The sequence below is a fragment of the Perca flavescens genome, chromosome 7 (genome assembly GCF_004354835.1).
Source record: "Perca flavescens isolate YP-PL-M2 chromosome 7, PFLA_1.0, whole genome shotgun sequence".
In the NCBI taxonomy this organism is placed as follows: Eukaryota; Metazoa; Chordata; class Actinopteri; order Perciformes; family Percidae; genus Perca; species Perca flavescens.
The window spans coordinates 14,283,379-14,297,552 of NC_041337.1; the positions used below are offsets into that span (position 1 = coordinate 14,283,379).

General features: G+C 39.9%; 2 protein-coding genes across 4 annotated transcripts; both read left to right on the plus strand.

Moving 5' to 3' along the window:
* Positions 1 to 938: 938 nt before the first annotated feature.
* Positions 939 to 7,980, plus strand: susd3 (sushi domain containing 3). The gene is made up of 5 exons (XM_028583514.1): positions 939 to 1,458; positions 5,015 to 5,209; positions 6,061 to 6,202; positions 6,874 to 7,044; positions 7,159 to 7,980. The coding sequence occupies exons 1-5, from the start codon at positions 1,209 to 1,211 to the stop codon at positions 7,487 to 7,489; spliced, it is 1,089 nt and encodes a 362-aa protein (XP_028439315.1). The 5' UTR covers positions 939 to 1,208; the 3' UTR covers positions 7,490 to 7,980.
* Positions 7,981 to 8,390: 410 nt separating this feature from the next.
* On the plus strand, positions 8,391 to 14,174 carry LOC114558948 (caspase recruitment domain-containing protein 19). Of its 3 annotated transcripts, none has more exons than XM_028583271.1 (6): positions 8,391 to 8,681; positions 9,949 to 10,094; positions 10,264 to 10,420; positions 11,026 to 11,094; positions 13,334 to 13,399; positions 13,561 to 14,174. In XM_028583271.1, the coding sequence occupies exons 2-6, from the start codon at positions 10,011 to 10,013 to the stop codon at positions 13,674 to 13,676; spliced, it is 492 nt and encodes a 163-aa protein (XP_028439072.1). In that variant the 5' UTR covers positions 8,391 to 8,681; positions 9,949 to 10,010; the 3' UTR covers positions 13,677 to 14,174. The 3 variants fall into 3 exon arrangements, with proteins under 3 accessions (XP_028439072.1, XP_028439071.1, XP_028439070.1); XM_028583270.1 differs by having other exon boundaries at positions 8,391 to 8,588; XM_028583269.1 differs by having other exon boundaries at positions 8,393 to 8,573.

A 14,174-nucleotide genomic window follows, 5' to 3' on the forward strand; every position in this document is an offset into this window, starting at 1 on the left:
GCCGACGTGCAGTTTGAACAAGAGTAAAGTTCTGCTTTCAGATGAGAATGCAAAGTGAAAACAGGAACCCTTTATATTGCTTTTTTTGTGCTGTGTGTGTGTGTGTGTTTCCATCCACGTTACTCGTTCTATTAAGAAACCTGTCAGTAAAACTGAAGTGAACTGAAGCAGTTGCGTGATTCATATCATCCAGGTCACCAGTTATTACCTTCACCACAAGTCTAACCAAACTGTGACACAGTTAGACACAGACAGATGAGTGAAAAAAAAAAATTATGTCGGACATGTAATCAGACAATAAACATTAAGAAAGCAATGAGTGTGGTTATTTACAGGGAAACCACAGTTTGGACATTGTACAGTCAAATGTATTTCCATGTACTAATTTCACTAATATTGTGTCTCTCCCTGTCATCGCTTTTATAAGACCCTTCTCTATTATAGCATATTATCAGTTTGACTGTTCCTCCCTCTGTATTTGGCACTACTAACTGTCGCAACTTGCCAGCATTATAAATGAGCATCCTGAATCACATACTTTGAAGCTGGTGGTATTAGTTTAGTGATGGAAGGTCCAAGCTTGCATATCTTCAGTGAAGTTTGGACATGATCAAGCACTCAATCTCTTTGTGAACCAGCTCTCTTTTATTTGGAACTCTCTCTCTCTCTCTCTCTCTCTCTCTCTCTCTCTCTCTCTCTCTCTCTCTCTCTCTCAAACACTTATGCCTGATTTGTGTGTGCAAACATTAACTGTAGAAATGTGGATACTGGAGTCAGGATTGTAAGCTGCGCAGTAGCAAAATGCCTTCATATTCCTTAAAGATGAACTTTACATCAATGATTGTTTTTTTAAATATATGTATATTTTTTTTTATCACGTGTTCAACCCTGTCTGAAGCACCAAATCCTGACTCGAATAGAGCAGCGGTGCGACATCCTGCCCACAAAGAGCGGGTCCATTGCTGTTATAGTTACTCGTCACTGGCCTCCTCACAAAGCGCAGCTCGGATATCCAACTTGAGCTGACCTGATGTAATCCACAAAGTCATTTCATTCTTTGGTCGACAAGGTCTCGACCGATCACTTCATTCTCTCTTCGTCTCTCTTCGAGCGCTCATCCGCTTGCGCGACTGTCCAGACCGGGGAATTATTATATATTAGTATACGTTAATGTTGCGGTGAGAAAGCATTGTCGGAGGACTCTGTGGATGTCAAGCTGTTCACTGGAAGGTAGAAAGGCGAATAAAATCGCGCGGAGAAGCTCTCGCACGATTGTTTACCCTTTACCGGGCACAGAGCAGCACCGTTGCGCAGTCTTTACGCACAACCAAAGCGCGGACTTGGGGTGGGGGGGCGTCTGTCTGTCCCAAAAAATGTCAGCAGCAACAGCTTCAATAGCAGATGTGTCCAGGACTGATTTTACAAACAAAGATGACAGTCGTGACCGGAATAAGTCAGGTAAGACATCTATGCCATCGCGAACCATGTCTAATACATAGACCTACTCGAGTTGAGCGTGTGGGACGGGGATATGTTTTAGGCACTTTCACTTATCTCTTAGTGCAGTAATATTATTAACATACAGGCCTGTATTTTAGGATTTTACGTATTACATATTTTGTGACAAGGTAGCCTAATCTCCAAATTGTGTGTCTTGGAGCCCTGAGTATTTGTTACCTTGATGCTTTAGGGACTTACAGTAGCCTACTTGTTGTAACAATTGTTATACCATTAATAGTAAAGATATATAGCCTATAATATGACACATTTGCCGACTTTTATTGATAGGTGTGTAATAATTTAACAAACATAAAACGCATTACTAAATAGGCTACACTTATACATCATTCAAGGTGTCAGCTAGGGGTTTAGAGGGAACCTTAATTGAACTTCATGCACACCTTTCTTTCAGCTCTAATAATTTAAAATAAAAAAGAGGAAGTGAAAAAGGGAGGCAAGGCTTTAACATCAGAAACTTCTCGCACCGATGCACAGCTGAGCATCTCACACGCACGCTCACACAGTCACAAGCACGCACGTACACACACACACACACACACACACACACACGGGCGCATTACATAAAAGTGATGCTCATTTATCGGAAGTGTCCTTGTGTTACATAAACTTGAATATGGTGAGCTATTGCTAATAGCTTTCATATAAGTATTTATCCCTGTTGAGTCTGGCCCGTCATAGTAAAATTTGAACAGATGCCTAATTCTTTAAAAGAAAATGTACATATACTTCTCTTGCTTCATTTCTTTTTGTCATTCTGTCTGTGACAACACAAACGTTTGGTGTGACTTGACAACCTTTGTGTGGTGTTAACATGTTTCTCCAAGTGCACAGCTACTGTCAGATTCTTGGATGTTTTCCTTCATTTACAAATTATAAAGAGGACCACTTCAAACTTTCTCCAATGCCACAAGGCCATAGTTTTTTTCAGTGCAAACCAGAAGCAGGTTTCCCTCAGTAAACAAGCTGGCTTTGACTTTTCCTGGGCCTAATCACATTGTCCTGATGTTAGAAATCACCGACTTGATGTCATTGTGTTTATTTGCATTCCAACAGCTTGTGTCATGATGAAGTGATACTCTTTTGTTGGAGGTTCTTCTTGCCAGACTGCTGGCGTACTAAGCAGACACAGTGAGAGACCTCCCCTCCTGTAGTATGCTGAGCACTGTGCTGTGCTGTATGATAACCGGTTGTTTAGTATGGCTCCAGATGGCCCGTGTGTTTCCACTGCCTCGCAGGCCTTTTGTTTAATGATTTATCACGTTTCCTGCTTCGATATACTGTAAGAATCCGATACAGTGCAGCACCAGGCTGTTACAGGGGGGCTGTGTTTTGTCATGCCGCGTTGTACAGCCCTACAGGGTAGTTCAGTGCTGATAGCTGTGGAATGATGGTCCCATCCCACATTGAATCTCATCTGCAGTGCTTCATCCTTTTTTGTTGTTCACACCCTGTTCACCCTGAATAGTTGCTGTGCTTCTTTTGAATTCTGAGTTGTCTGAGCATCTCTGTGCAAACAAATTTCTTTTGAAGATACATAAATTAAACATATATTCAAACTTTCGCTGAACTTTTGATGATTACAGTTTTTGTCCATTGCTTACACACTAAAAACGAATGCTTAGACCAAAGCCTCAATACCTAAACTTCTTGTAGCATTCCTTAAACACAGTGTAACCATAGCTTAAACACAGTGTCAACTTTGCACTTTGTTTGCAATTCTTTAACACACTTATTGCGAAACACTACACACGTTTTCTTACATTAGACACTTTGTTTAAAAACAAAATTTCCTGTTATCATTGGGAAAACACTGTTTAAAGTGCAAAACTCAAATGGCAATTGTAGGCACTTACATACACACCTGAAAACACTTGCACAGAAAACAGAACACCAATCAGTCTGAGCCTTAGCACTACATTTAGGCCTCAGTTACAGTTTTTCTTGATTGCTTTGACCTGCTTAAAGAAACTGGGATCCACTCGGTTTTCATTATCACTGTCTCAGCAGAGCAGAAGACACTTCTTGCAAATGTGTTAACCCTTTCTCATTGGATTGACACATTTTCCCCACCCTTTTGCAGAACAATTAACACAGATGTCATTCAAGCAGTCCAAACTCCGTTGTTTTAGCTATGGTAACCAAACAGAAACCATCTGTTCCTAACTATTAGAAACTACCTACATCAGTATGAAATCACTGATGCACCTGTTTGACACTCCTTTTATTTTGGTTTACATGTATTTTGTGTAATATTTACAGTATTTCAGTTTTCAGCCACTTTGAAAATAAGAATCAATAATATAATCAATAAAATTTGAATCAAAACATTTCTGATTCTGGATCCAATTCTTTGCAAGAAAGCAAATTTGACAACAAATGGCAATGGCATGAAAGCTACGTACAGTAATAGGCTACAATGACAAGCAATGAGTAAGCAAGCAAGAGTTCTGTATTTTGTTGTCCACTGAGTAATGGTTAATTAGAATAGCTCATACACTTGTTTGCAAGTTGTGTTGTTTGAAGGCAAAATTTGCTTTTGTTGCATATTTAAATGTTTTGGCACGGCTAGAGCCTTTTGCAAACAAAATGTGTCATTTTGACCATGAGTGCCACTGTTTCGGCCTGTGTGTTAACTGTTTTGAAAATGTGGAGGTTGAGTTGACTGCTGCATCAAAGCAATCAAGAAAAACTGTAAGCCATTTTGAGAAGTTTGCAAGCATGGAGGCAATGAGAGTCAGAGTAAGGGGAGGACAAAGAGAGAGAGAGAGGAGTCGGAAGTGGAAGAGACATCGCCTGTGATGTTGACAAGGTCTTGTGACCAGATCCGAACAGAAGGCAGGATCCGCGCCCCCCCTAGCCCCCTACCACACACACACACACACACACACACACACAAAGCAAGTATAGTTTTTTTTTCCCAATAGCAATTTATCCAGTAACTGGTTGTTTTTTTTACTTTTGTTTTGTTGCTAAATTTGATGATTTGTGATTCTATTTTTCTTTACTTCTGTAAGAATGTTTTTTTTTTGTAAAAACTGTTAGATTACTGCAGAAATTCTACTTTTGAGTTTTACAGAAGACTGAGTCTGAGAAAATGACAGTAAAAATAGAAACACAAAGACTGCAGTGTTTTATATAAAGCCCATCAGTGTGTTGCTGGTGATATAAAAGAGGAATTCAAATGGTGCTTGTGTGTATGATTTTGTTGCAAGAATTTCATTTTTTAAAAAGGAGTGTTAAGTTTTGATTGCAGTGTTTCATTTTGGCATAGATGTGAGTTGTTAATCTCCAAGTGCTATGTCTGATTGGCTTGTGTGTAGAGTTTTGACATAATGAGTCAAATTACGCAAAAAGTGTTTAAGCAATAGGCAAAAACTGTAATTCACATCTAACATCTGCAACATAATTCAATAAGAGCCACTGTTTTTGATGCACGCAATCTGATTCCTCTCCAATTGACCGTCAGCTTTTTTTTTTTTTTTTTTTTTTTTAGGTCAGAACCAGGCTCAGTGCACACCCATGCCCCTGCCGGCCCTGGGCACCCAAAGAATCATCCAGGGCAATGGCACGACTGTGGGCACAGTCATTTCCCTGCAGTGCCCAGCCAAACACAAACTGGTTGGAAGTGAGCTAATGTGTGTCTTGGGCGCCAACAGCACCCAATGGGTGGGAGAGAACTACTGTACACGTGAGTAGGAACTAAGACCTTGATATGTCAGTTATTCATACACTTTCTAACCCAAATATGTGTGTGCAGTTAAAATGTTCCAAACGCTTTTACTGGGAGAATTGCAGCAGCTGCAAAACTTCCCCTGAACTGTCTGTCTGCTCATTATTCTGACGAGATATGATATATATATATATATATATATATATATATATATATATATATATATATATATATATATATATATATATTAAACATTATGTGATAGGCAATGTGGCTATGGGCAATGTTACATGAAGACACTTGAGGTATGATTTGACTTGTAATAATTAATTCTTCTAAATTATGTGAGGACATATTCAAGAGAAAATAATGTCTTGCTTGGGGATAAAGCTCATTAAAAGAGATTATTAATGCTAATGGAGATAGAGAGGAATAATTTCAAGCAGGTGCACAGTTAGCTGCTCTCTTGATGAGCGAGTGGAAAAAGTGAGAGCAGGATCTTAATTATGTTTCAGGATCAATCATCATGGGAGAGAAGAAGCTGCCTCATGTGAAACTGAAAGAGATAAAAAATGGAATTGATGTTTCATTGTCTTTTCCATAACAAGCTGGCATGTAAAATGACTTTATTTTTGCCAATCCCCTCTGGTTAAATCATAATGACAGATTTGTGCTAAAGCCGTCTATGTGGCTGACTTTATCCCTAAAGCCTAAGGTGGCAGTGGTTTGTGTGGTACCTGAGTCTGATAAGAAATCGTTGCACATAGATTCTGCAGCATGATGAATGGAGCTGTCTAATACGTTGAGTGCATGACATGGAAATAAAGTGGATAAATCAGTCAACAGTCTTCCTCTCTCTTTCACTCCAGCTCTGTCTCCCTATGAGGACTATGGTTTCCGTGTGGCTATGCTGGCATCCATCGTAAGCTTGGCCATAATCTTCTTCATGTCTGTTGCCTTCATCACCTGCTGTTTGCTCGACTGCATCAAAAAGGACAAAACGCATGACAGGTGACTTAAAAGTAACAATACCACAATGTAAAAGTAAAAGTCATTCATTTCAAATCCTTCTTAAAGGGGCCCTGTGGAGAAACAAAAGTTATGTATGTCACTGTTACTTACACAAATGCATTGTGTGTATCCTTGAGCTCTAACAAATGTGTTGAAAGCATTCTCTTCCTCATAAAACATTTGCAAAGCCGATTTTAAAGTATTTTAAATCCAGCATTGTTTACATCCATGTTTACTGGCTCGCTGTCTTCTTCTTGGCACATTGCTGCATATTTTTATAGAATAATATGAAACCATTATCAGGACTGTGCACAACATCACCCATCTGTGCGCGCATGCATGTGTGTCCTTGTGCATGAGATAAACAAAACAGAGACCCACTCATAGATAAAGAGCTCAATAGCTACTGGAGGTCAAACACACCACAAGGAGCCTTTAAGTAAAAATAAGGGCTGAGGGTCACAAGATGAATCTAAGATGATTAATGGAGTAGGAAAGATAATATAAAATGGAAATAACTCAAATCAATTTTAGGTAACGTACTTAGTTCTATCCATTACTGGAAGTAAATGATGCAGAAGAGCAAAGAAGAGAGTTAACAGTCAGTTTCCTGTGATGCATTTACAAACGGAAATACTGACTTGCAGGTTTATATGGATTCTTTTAAACAGGGAGTCAGATATGTGGTATTGTGAGGAGCAGGCCCAACATCAGGAGGACAACAGCAGGTCTCGCAGCAGCCATAAAGGCAGGAACAACAACAACAACAATACCCAGGAGAAGGTGCTTTCCCTGTGGGACACCGATTACTCAGCCATGTGTGACAACATGCAAGCCTGCAGGTGAGATGTGGACTGACCTTTGATTAAACGGTCAAAAAAAATTATTTTTTCAAAATGTCCCTGAAGACATGCAGAGCGGCAGAAACAACAACTTCCTGTCTTTTTCCTCCACAGATGTCATCAGCAGTTCGCCTATAGTGCTGACTGCACATATGGCCGCACTCCTCTGCTTTCTCCTCTCCCCGGCTATAACCAGCCTCTCTTACTCCGAAATTTAGAATCTGCACAGATCTCTGGTCCACCTGAATACAACAGACCTCCTCAGTCCTCCAGTCAAACTATGAACCCAGATCACCAGATCTCAGCAATGGGGCCTGGTGTGGTGTGGCAGTATGGAGGACAGCGGAGCAGTTTGTCAGGAGTGAACCCATCAACCACAGATGAGTCCAACACGAGGAATAATAACCCTGCCAAAGACTTTTCCATTCGGATTATATCAGTGTGAGGACACATTACACAGGAGGTGAATACCATGAGTCAAGAACTTGTTTACTGGCCAAATATGGTGGTCTGTACGATGAGGACTATGGGAAGTAATAACTGAACATTCCTTGTCTTGTTTAAATTATAACGTCTGCAGTTCTGCACAGTATAAAGGCTCTATAGGCATACTGATCTGACAGATAGATTATGTGCCTTTTGTAAACTGTAATGGCACACCGCCCTCTGTCTGAAAAAGGGAGCCATTGCACTTTTAGGACATCAGACTTGTTGGATGACACTCCATGTAATTAGAAGGTCAAGGGACATTCATGCCCTCAATTGAGCTTTGCAGAAACCAATATCAAATTGTTATGTTTTGGTTAAAGTTAACAATTAAGGTGTTTTCTTTAGTTCACAATACATTGTAGACAGCTAAGGAAGTGGTCTGAGAAACTCATCCAGGCCTCGAAAGTTTGTTTTGTCTAGTAAGGAGAGCTGCTTGAAAGCACAGTTTGCCAGTGTGTACATTTATTTTAAAGAATGTAAATAAATGAAAAACTTCTACTGATAATGAGTGAGACTGTATTGCAATGGGAGGAGTGCAACATTGTACATTTTATTTCCCTTTGAGAGACCAATCCGAATGTTTACAAGCCAACATGAGAAGGCAGCAGCAGTACAGTGATTTTGACTGTATAATGATGTAGTTTACACACAGGTGTGTAAAGGCAACACATTATTATTATTATTATTATTATTATTATTATTATTATTATTATTATTATTATTATTATTATGATCAGGTCTAATTGACATTGGTATAAATTAAAGAAGGGAATAAAATAAAAATATTATAAATTTCACCTCTGTGTTGCTGTTTGCAACAGAAAGCTTAGATCCTGTAATCTGCCTGTCAGCTCAGTCCACCGCCGCTGTCTGCGGACTGATAATCACCCTGAGGTCAGTCATGCGGCCCTAGGCGGCGCAGCGTGGTGATGTAACTGGACAGCAGAGACCGTCACGCCGGGGAGACCAGGAAGTTTTATCGGGAGGCTGTCGGTCGGAAAGAGCAAGTCCCATGCGCCGTTTGTTTGTCATTATGACAGGTTTGTGAATCACGGGTAAGATGTTTTGGCTCGATTTGGATCATTTACAGAAATCCATGCGCGCGCGCTGACTTCAAGGAAAGGATCGCTGACCGCCTACTGTGCTGTGTGGGTGCGCCACAGTTTTGTAAAGCAATGTGTTATGAAATGCATTATTTTTGGCTTCATGTGACGGAAGTATTTGGGTGTTACTTAACTACTAGACCTACTTTTCTGTTCAGATATCAAGCCTATAAATAAATCATCAGCAGTTTAATCTTTACATTATGTTATTTAATCGATCTACCCAGCCCTTTATAAAAAGATATCCACAATGAAGCTCCTTTCTTTGTCACTCACATCCAAATCTGAAGAACTGGCTCAAATCTGACACTATGAGGCAGTTTTATCTACTCTTGCTTTTTTTTTTTTTTTTTTATAGCAGGATATTCTGCCTGACTTGTTTAAAGATGTTGCTAGTTGTATAAAGAAAAAGTAAAACTAGATTTACTTGATGACAAATGTAACACAGAACTAACTCTAATTTCGTATCTATGTGATATAAAATTGCTGCATCTCTACTAGCTGTTGATCAGTTGAAAGCACAAATCTGCCTGTGTAATGTGGACCTTTTTCAGAAATCCTAATGATGGATGTGAATCACATTAATGCACAGGCAAAGATCAACAATGGTCATGAGTAAACCCTTAACCAAGACTTACTAAGAGACACTGTGCACACTAATAGGAGATCTGCTTCTATGCTCATCACCTTTTTCTCATTATGTCCTAAGTGTCCCTTTACACCTCAGTGATGAAGATGTAGTGAGCTGGGGAGGACATCAAGAGTGAGTTGGCAGGAAAATGTGGGATTTGGTGTCAAAATCACTATAAAATACACCTTCAAATTACCATTGAGTTGAACCATGCAGCTCCTGTAACAGTCAACAAAGAACTGGTATTTACTGCACGCCTCACAGGCTCTCCATTATAACATCTGTCTGTTATTTATGCACGCCTTAACTAAGTTGACTTGGTATTCATGCAAGGTTGTTGCCAAATGGACAAAAACACCTTTCTCAACAGGAGAATAAACCTCTTAGTCATTTATTTTCAGAACAGGACTGATGCCAAGACCCGCTGCGTACTAAGAAACTACTTAAGACTTGACAAAATCTGTGGGCCATCAATTAGAGCTTTGTACCATGCTCTAAATGTACAGGGTCATACGTTTTTGACCTGACCACACAATGGTACATGCAATTTTAGATCACTGATGCGTTTATATATATGAATTTAGGAATTCAAGTATATATGTAGTGTAGAGTGCATTTTATTTGACACTGCCTCTTGCTCGTCTCTCCTTTAATGTTGTCATTTCTATCGTTCTTGACTAGACATTGACGATTACCATGAGCAGCTCCAGAGGGACGCCCAGTTCCTGTGCTCCGACCAGAGGATGGAAACTGAACTGGTTGACAGACTGGTGCTGCAGCTGAACAGGATATACCCCCAGATACTCAGTGACAAGGAAGCCCACATGGTCACTACAGATAACATGTGACATCATTCTAACAACACAAAACATCCTGTTTTGACAGTCATCATGCCCTTACTCTTGAATCTGCCAAACTAAAAATGGAACTTGCAACAGAAGTATGCAGGTATACAGGTGTGTTTAGTGATTCAATTCAGCATGTGTCTCCCTGCAGTTCAGGAACCTGAGCGTGCCCACCAGGGTGCGGCTACCTGAGCTGTTGAAACACCTGTATGGGAAGGGCGAGGAGGCGTGTTATGAATTCTACAGAGGACTTCACATCCACGCTGAGGACGTTTACTCCAGCCTGCCCACCAGAGTCATACAAAGAGGTAAAAACAAAAATGTGGTCCAGCAGAGTCACACGTGAATGTATTTTTCGAATGAAATGCCTTGTAGCAGTTTAGTGGGGAGATAAAATTAAAGGTACAGTAGAATCGGAGCAGGTTTTATACATTGTCAAGGTCCAAATAAATTAAATGGAAGTGACATCAACATCCAGAAAATGGCAAATGTGTATTAATCCACATGTATCTGGCATAGTCATGTGCCAGTGTTCAAACACATCATCTTGTGGGTTAGTGGTTTAAACCTGAAAAGCTTCTTTCTGCTTACACAAGTTGTTTGTATTAAAATATCTATCCATTCATGCTCCCCTTACTTTTTCATTCATGTTTCCAAAGTTATGTTGTCCAGTTTATCTGATATGTTTTAGGTGAGATGGGTTGGCAAATCTTACTAGCAACTTCCCCGGTGTCCCATAATGGTGGATCCCCTGCTGTGTAATTGCCCTGTCTGGCCTCATGGAGGCTTATCCTATTCAGAGAGAAGCCAATGTACTGCCTGGACTACAGTTCAAGTAGTGGATGTGACATTACACAGGCTGTTATTCAAAGTGTGGGGTTTACCCATTAACCATTTTAACTCTCTGTTCTAGAGATGGCTGATCCAAAATGGACAAACAATGTGGCGATCCACCCAGAGCGACGTGTGCTTAATGACAGAGGTAAATCTAATCAACACCTCACACTGCTGCCGAGTAAAGCAGAGCATTATATGAGCTTTCTAGGGCTGTCCTCGACTAAAGAAATTCTTAGTCGACTAACACTTATACGATTTTGTCGACTAATCGATTAGTTGATTTAATTGACAGAGCTGTGCGCTTTGAGAGGTGGTTAAGACTAGAAAAGCACAATATAAATGTAGTTAATTAACCATCTGGAAAACTGAGTTTCTCCACAATTAATCCTGCAAAAGCACCACTTTAAATCTTGTGTTTACCATAAATGCGCTCAGAAAATTCTTGGAAATAAGTAATTAAGCATGAATAAGCATAAACAATGACTAATCGACTAAAGAAATCTTAGTCGACTAAGACCAAAACGACCGATTAGTCGACTAATCGACTAAGAGGTGGCAGCCCTAGAGCTTAATGTTTTTGATTAATATTTTAAAAGAATACGCCACCGTTTGTTGAAATAGGGCTTATCACGGTCTACCCTGGCTGTAGATAGGTGGGCCAATGCATTTTTTGTCTCAGTGCAAGTAATTAGGTTTTTTTTTTTTTGTCTTTTGTTGGCTCACTTTTACTCACAACATGCTAACATAGGATTCCATTAACTACGCTAAGCTAACTAGCGGCGGTGCTGCCGGTGTTGCACCGGACTAAAACAATGCATGCGCAAAAAATGTGTTGGCCCACCTATCTACAGCTAGGGGAGACCGTGATAAGCCCTATTTCAACAAACGGTGGCGTATCCCTTTAAGTTAAATTGCATATATAGGCATCTACTATCTGCGTGTTAGACCACAGCTATTTACACGTTTTAGCCAAGTATATACAATCCATGTATACCTTACATTACGCGTCAGCAACTTGTCAAAGCACAGCATATGTTGTTAGATTGAGTACCTGGCAGTTTTTATTTTAGAACAATATGGAAATCACATTGTAGAGACTTTAAACTTAGTTGAGGTAATCCAAGCAGTCAGTCAGCTTTGTTTTTTTTTAACAAGTTTATGTTGACTAATGTATGTTATCATCAAGTAGAGATGCAGTTGCAAGCAGGAACTAGTATGCTAACTAATAACACTTTCTCTCCGGTGCATTCAAGAACACATTGTATTCACGATTGTTCTTCTATAAACTTGACTGATTTATATTTTATTTGGTTCCATGACAACAGAGCTTATAAGTGCATACAAGCTCTGTTCATAACAAGCCTGAAGGCCCCCTTTTTAAAACTGCATTACAATGTGATGGTAACATAACTTTAAAATGAGAGGATGACAAAAATGGGCACTGTGGAGTTTCATGTTTATACGAGGGGATAGAGAATGTTATTTTGTTTGTATGCTCTTGTCCTGTTCCTTTTCAAAAGGCAACACACATCGAGTCAAACAATGGGTATTTGGGTGGATTGCCTGTTCAAGGAAGGTGTCTAGTTTTAATCCTATACTGGCAGGAACTGAAACCGGTGGCTGCCTGGAAAGTAAGAAGTCATTCTCAAAACAAATTTAAAACTTTGGAAAAGTGTGGGCAGTAGTGTAATGTAGTAATGATTTGTAGTTAATGGACCTCAACAAGCCTTTAATCTGCAGTTTAGAAGTTTCATTTTGCAGCCTGACTATTAGGGAGTTTTTTTTTTATATGGTGGTCTTACAGTTTGTGTGTGTGTGTCAGGGTGCACTGTACCCCCTCATTGATCTTCAGATAAGCCCATTAAGCCCAACTAAGCTTTGTTCTTTAACAAACATAGTTGTCTGCTGAACCTTTTAACCCCGAGCTCTTAATGTGGGCCCTGCCTGCTCTGCACTGCTTCACCATTCATCATCCTATTACATCCAGGGCTCTGGCTTTGTGGGTCAGTTAAGCCCACATGTAAACCCCTCGTCCAAAACAGCTTCCTCTGTCATGCATTCCTTTGAACAGTGTGGGGGTCAAAGGTGTGTCAGCAGGGAAATGGGTCATCAGTGATGACTCCCAATCATAAGTCATACAAGGAAATGATAGTTTGTTTAGACAACAAGACAGTTACTGTCTTTTCACAGAGCAGCTTTGGACTCTTGACTCGTGTCATATATTAGTGTACATTTCAGTTTTTTTTCTAAGCTTTTTAGTTCATATCATTTATTAGGAAGACACTGACCCATGCACGTTTCATATGCCCACCAGCTGATCAGATATTAATTTGTTTGTTATTCGTCACTGATGAGAACATTATCTCTTCTCTTGCCTTCTGCAGGACCAATGTTCTTCCTGAGCTGTTTCAGTTTTGCTGCTGGTATTGCAATGCTCTACTATTACGGAGGTGAGTCATACAGAGAAGTGTTCAGACTTATTTGTCCTTGGACATCTGAAATTACTTTGAATATCAAGAATTGTACAAAAATCACCCAAAGCCCATCTAACTCTTTTGTTTCATATTCCTAAACCACTCCCCATATATCTTAAAACTCTTTCTGCCCACAGAAATTGAGACACTGAGAAGCACTGGTCTGTTTCTTCACTGCTCTGCAGCAAGATTTAGTGAAGGTGCTAAATATGTTTTCATTTCCTCTGCTGAGGTTGGAAAGCAGAAGAAATGAGACCGTTAAGATGCTGAAATGCTTAAGAAGTAACCTATGAGAAGAACAAGCTGTGAAAATTGCCACTTTGCTGTGCCAAACTCATATACGCTTTGAGAGCTAAAAAATGTCACGCATTTGTAAGCGTGTACGTTTTTTTTTTTTTTATCTGAAGCTGACAATAACATGAGTTGCTGTGTCTTGAATTCCCATAGCTAGCATCTATTTACATGAAAAAAAAATGCAATGAGTCTGATCTGGATTTATTGTGTGTACAGAACTATGGATTCCAATCAGCTAAAATGAGTAACTGCACTAGCCTGGGAAAACCCTGACGAACTTCTGGCAAATTTGAGATTTGCTCTGCAAGCCACTCTCAGTTACAACTGAGAAGGGTCTGGTGTCAACCAGGCTATAACTGCACACCCAAACAGGTGTTTTCAACTCAGCATTTGTCGCAAGTCAGCCAATGTGGTTGTGTTGGTCACTCTGGCATGAACCACACGCCCAAGCTGATCC

Coding starts and splice junctions, on each gene's coding strand:
- susd3 (XM_028583514.1), top strand. CDS start 1,209: ATGTCAAGCTGTTCACTGGAAGGTAGAAAGGCGAATAAAATCGCGCGG. Junction 1,459..5,014: donor TCGTGACCGGAATAAGTCAG/GTAAGACATCTA, acceptor TTTTTTTTTTAG/GTCAGAACCAGGCTCAGTGC. Junction 5,210..6,060: donor GGGAGAGAACTACTGTACAC/GTGAGTAGGAAC, acceptor CTTTCACTCCAG/CTCTGTCTCCCTATGAGGAC.
- LOC114558948 (XM_028583269.1), top strand. CDS start 8,546: ATGCGCCGTTTGTTTGTCATTATGACAG. Junction 10,421..11,025: donor CACCAGAGTCATACAAAGAG/GTAAAAACAAAA, acceptor TCTCTGTTCTAG/AGATGGCTGATCCAAAATGG. Junction 13,400..13,560: donor AATGCTCTACTATTACGGAG/GTGAGTCATACA, acceptor TTCTGCCCACAG/AAATTGAGACACTGAGAAGC.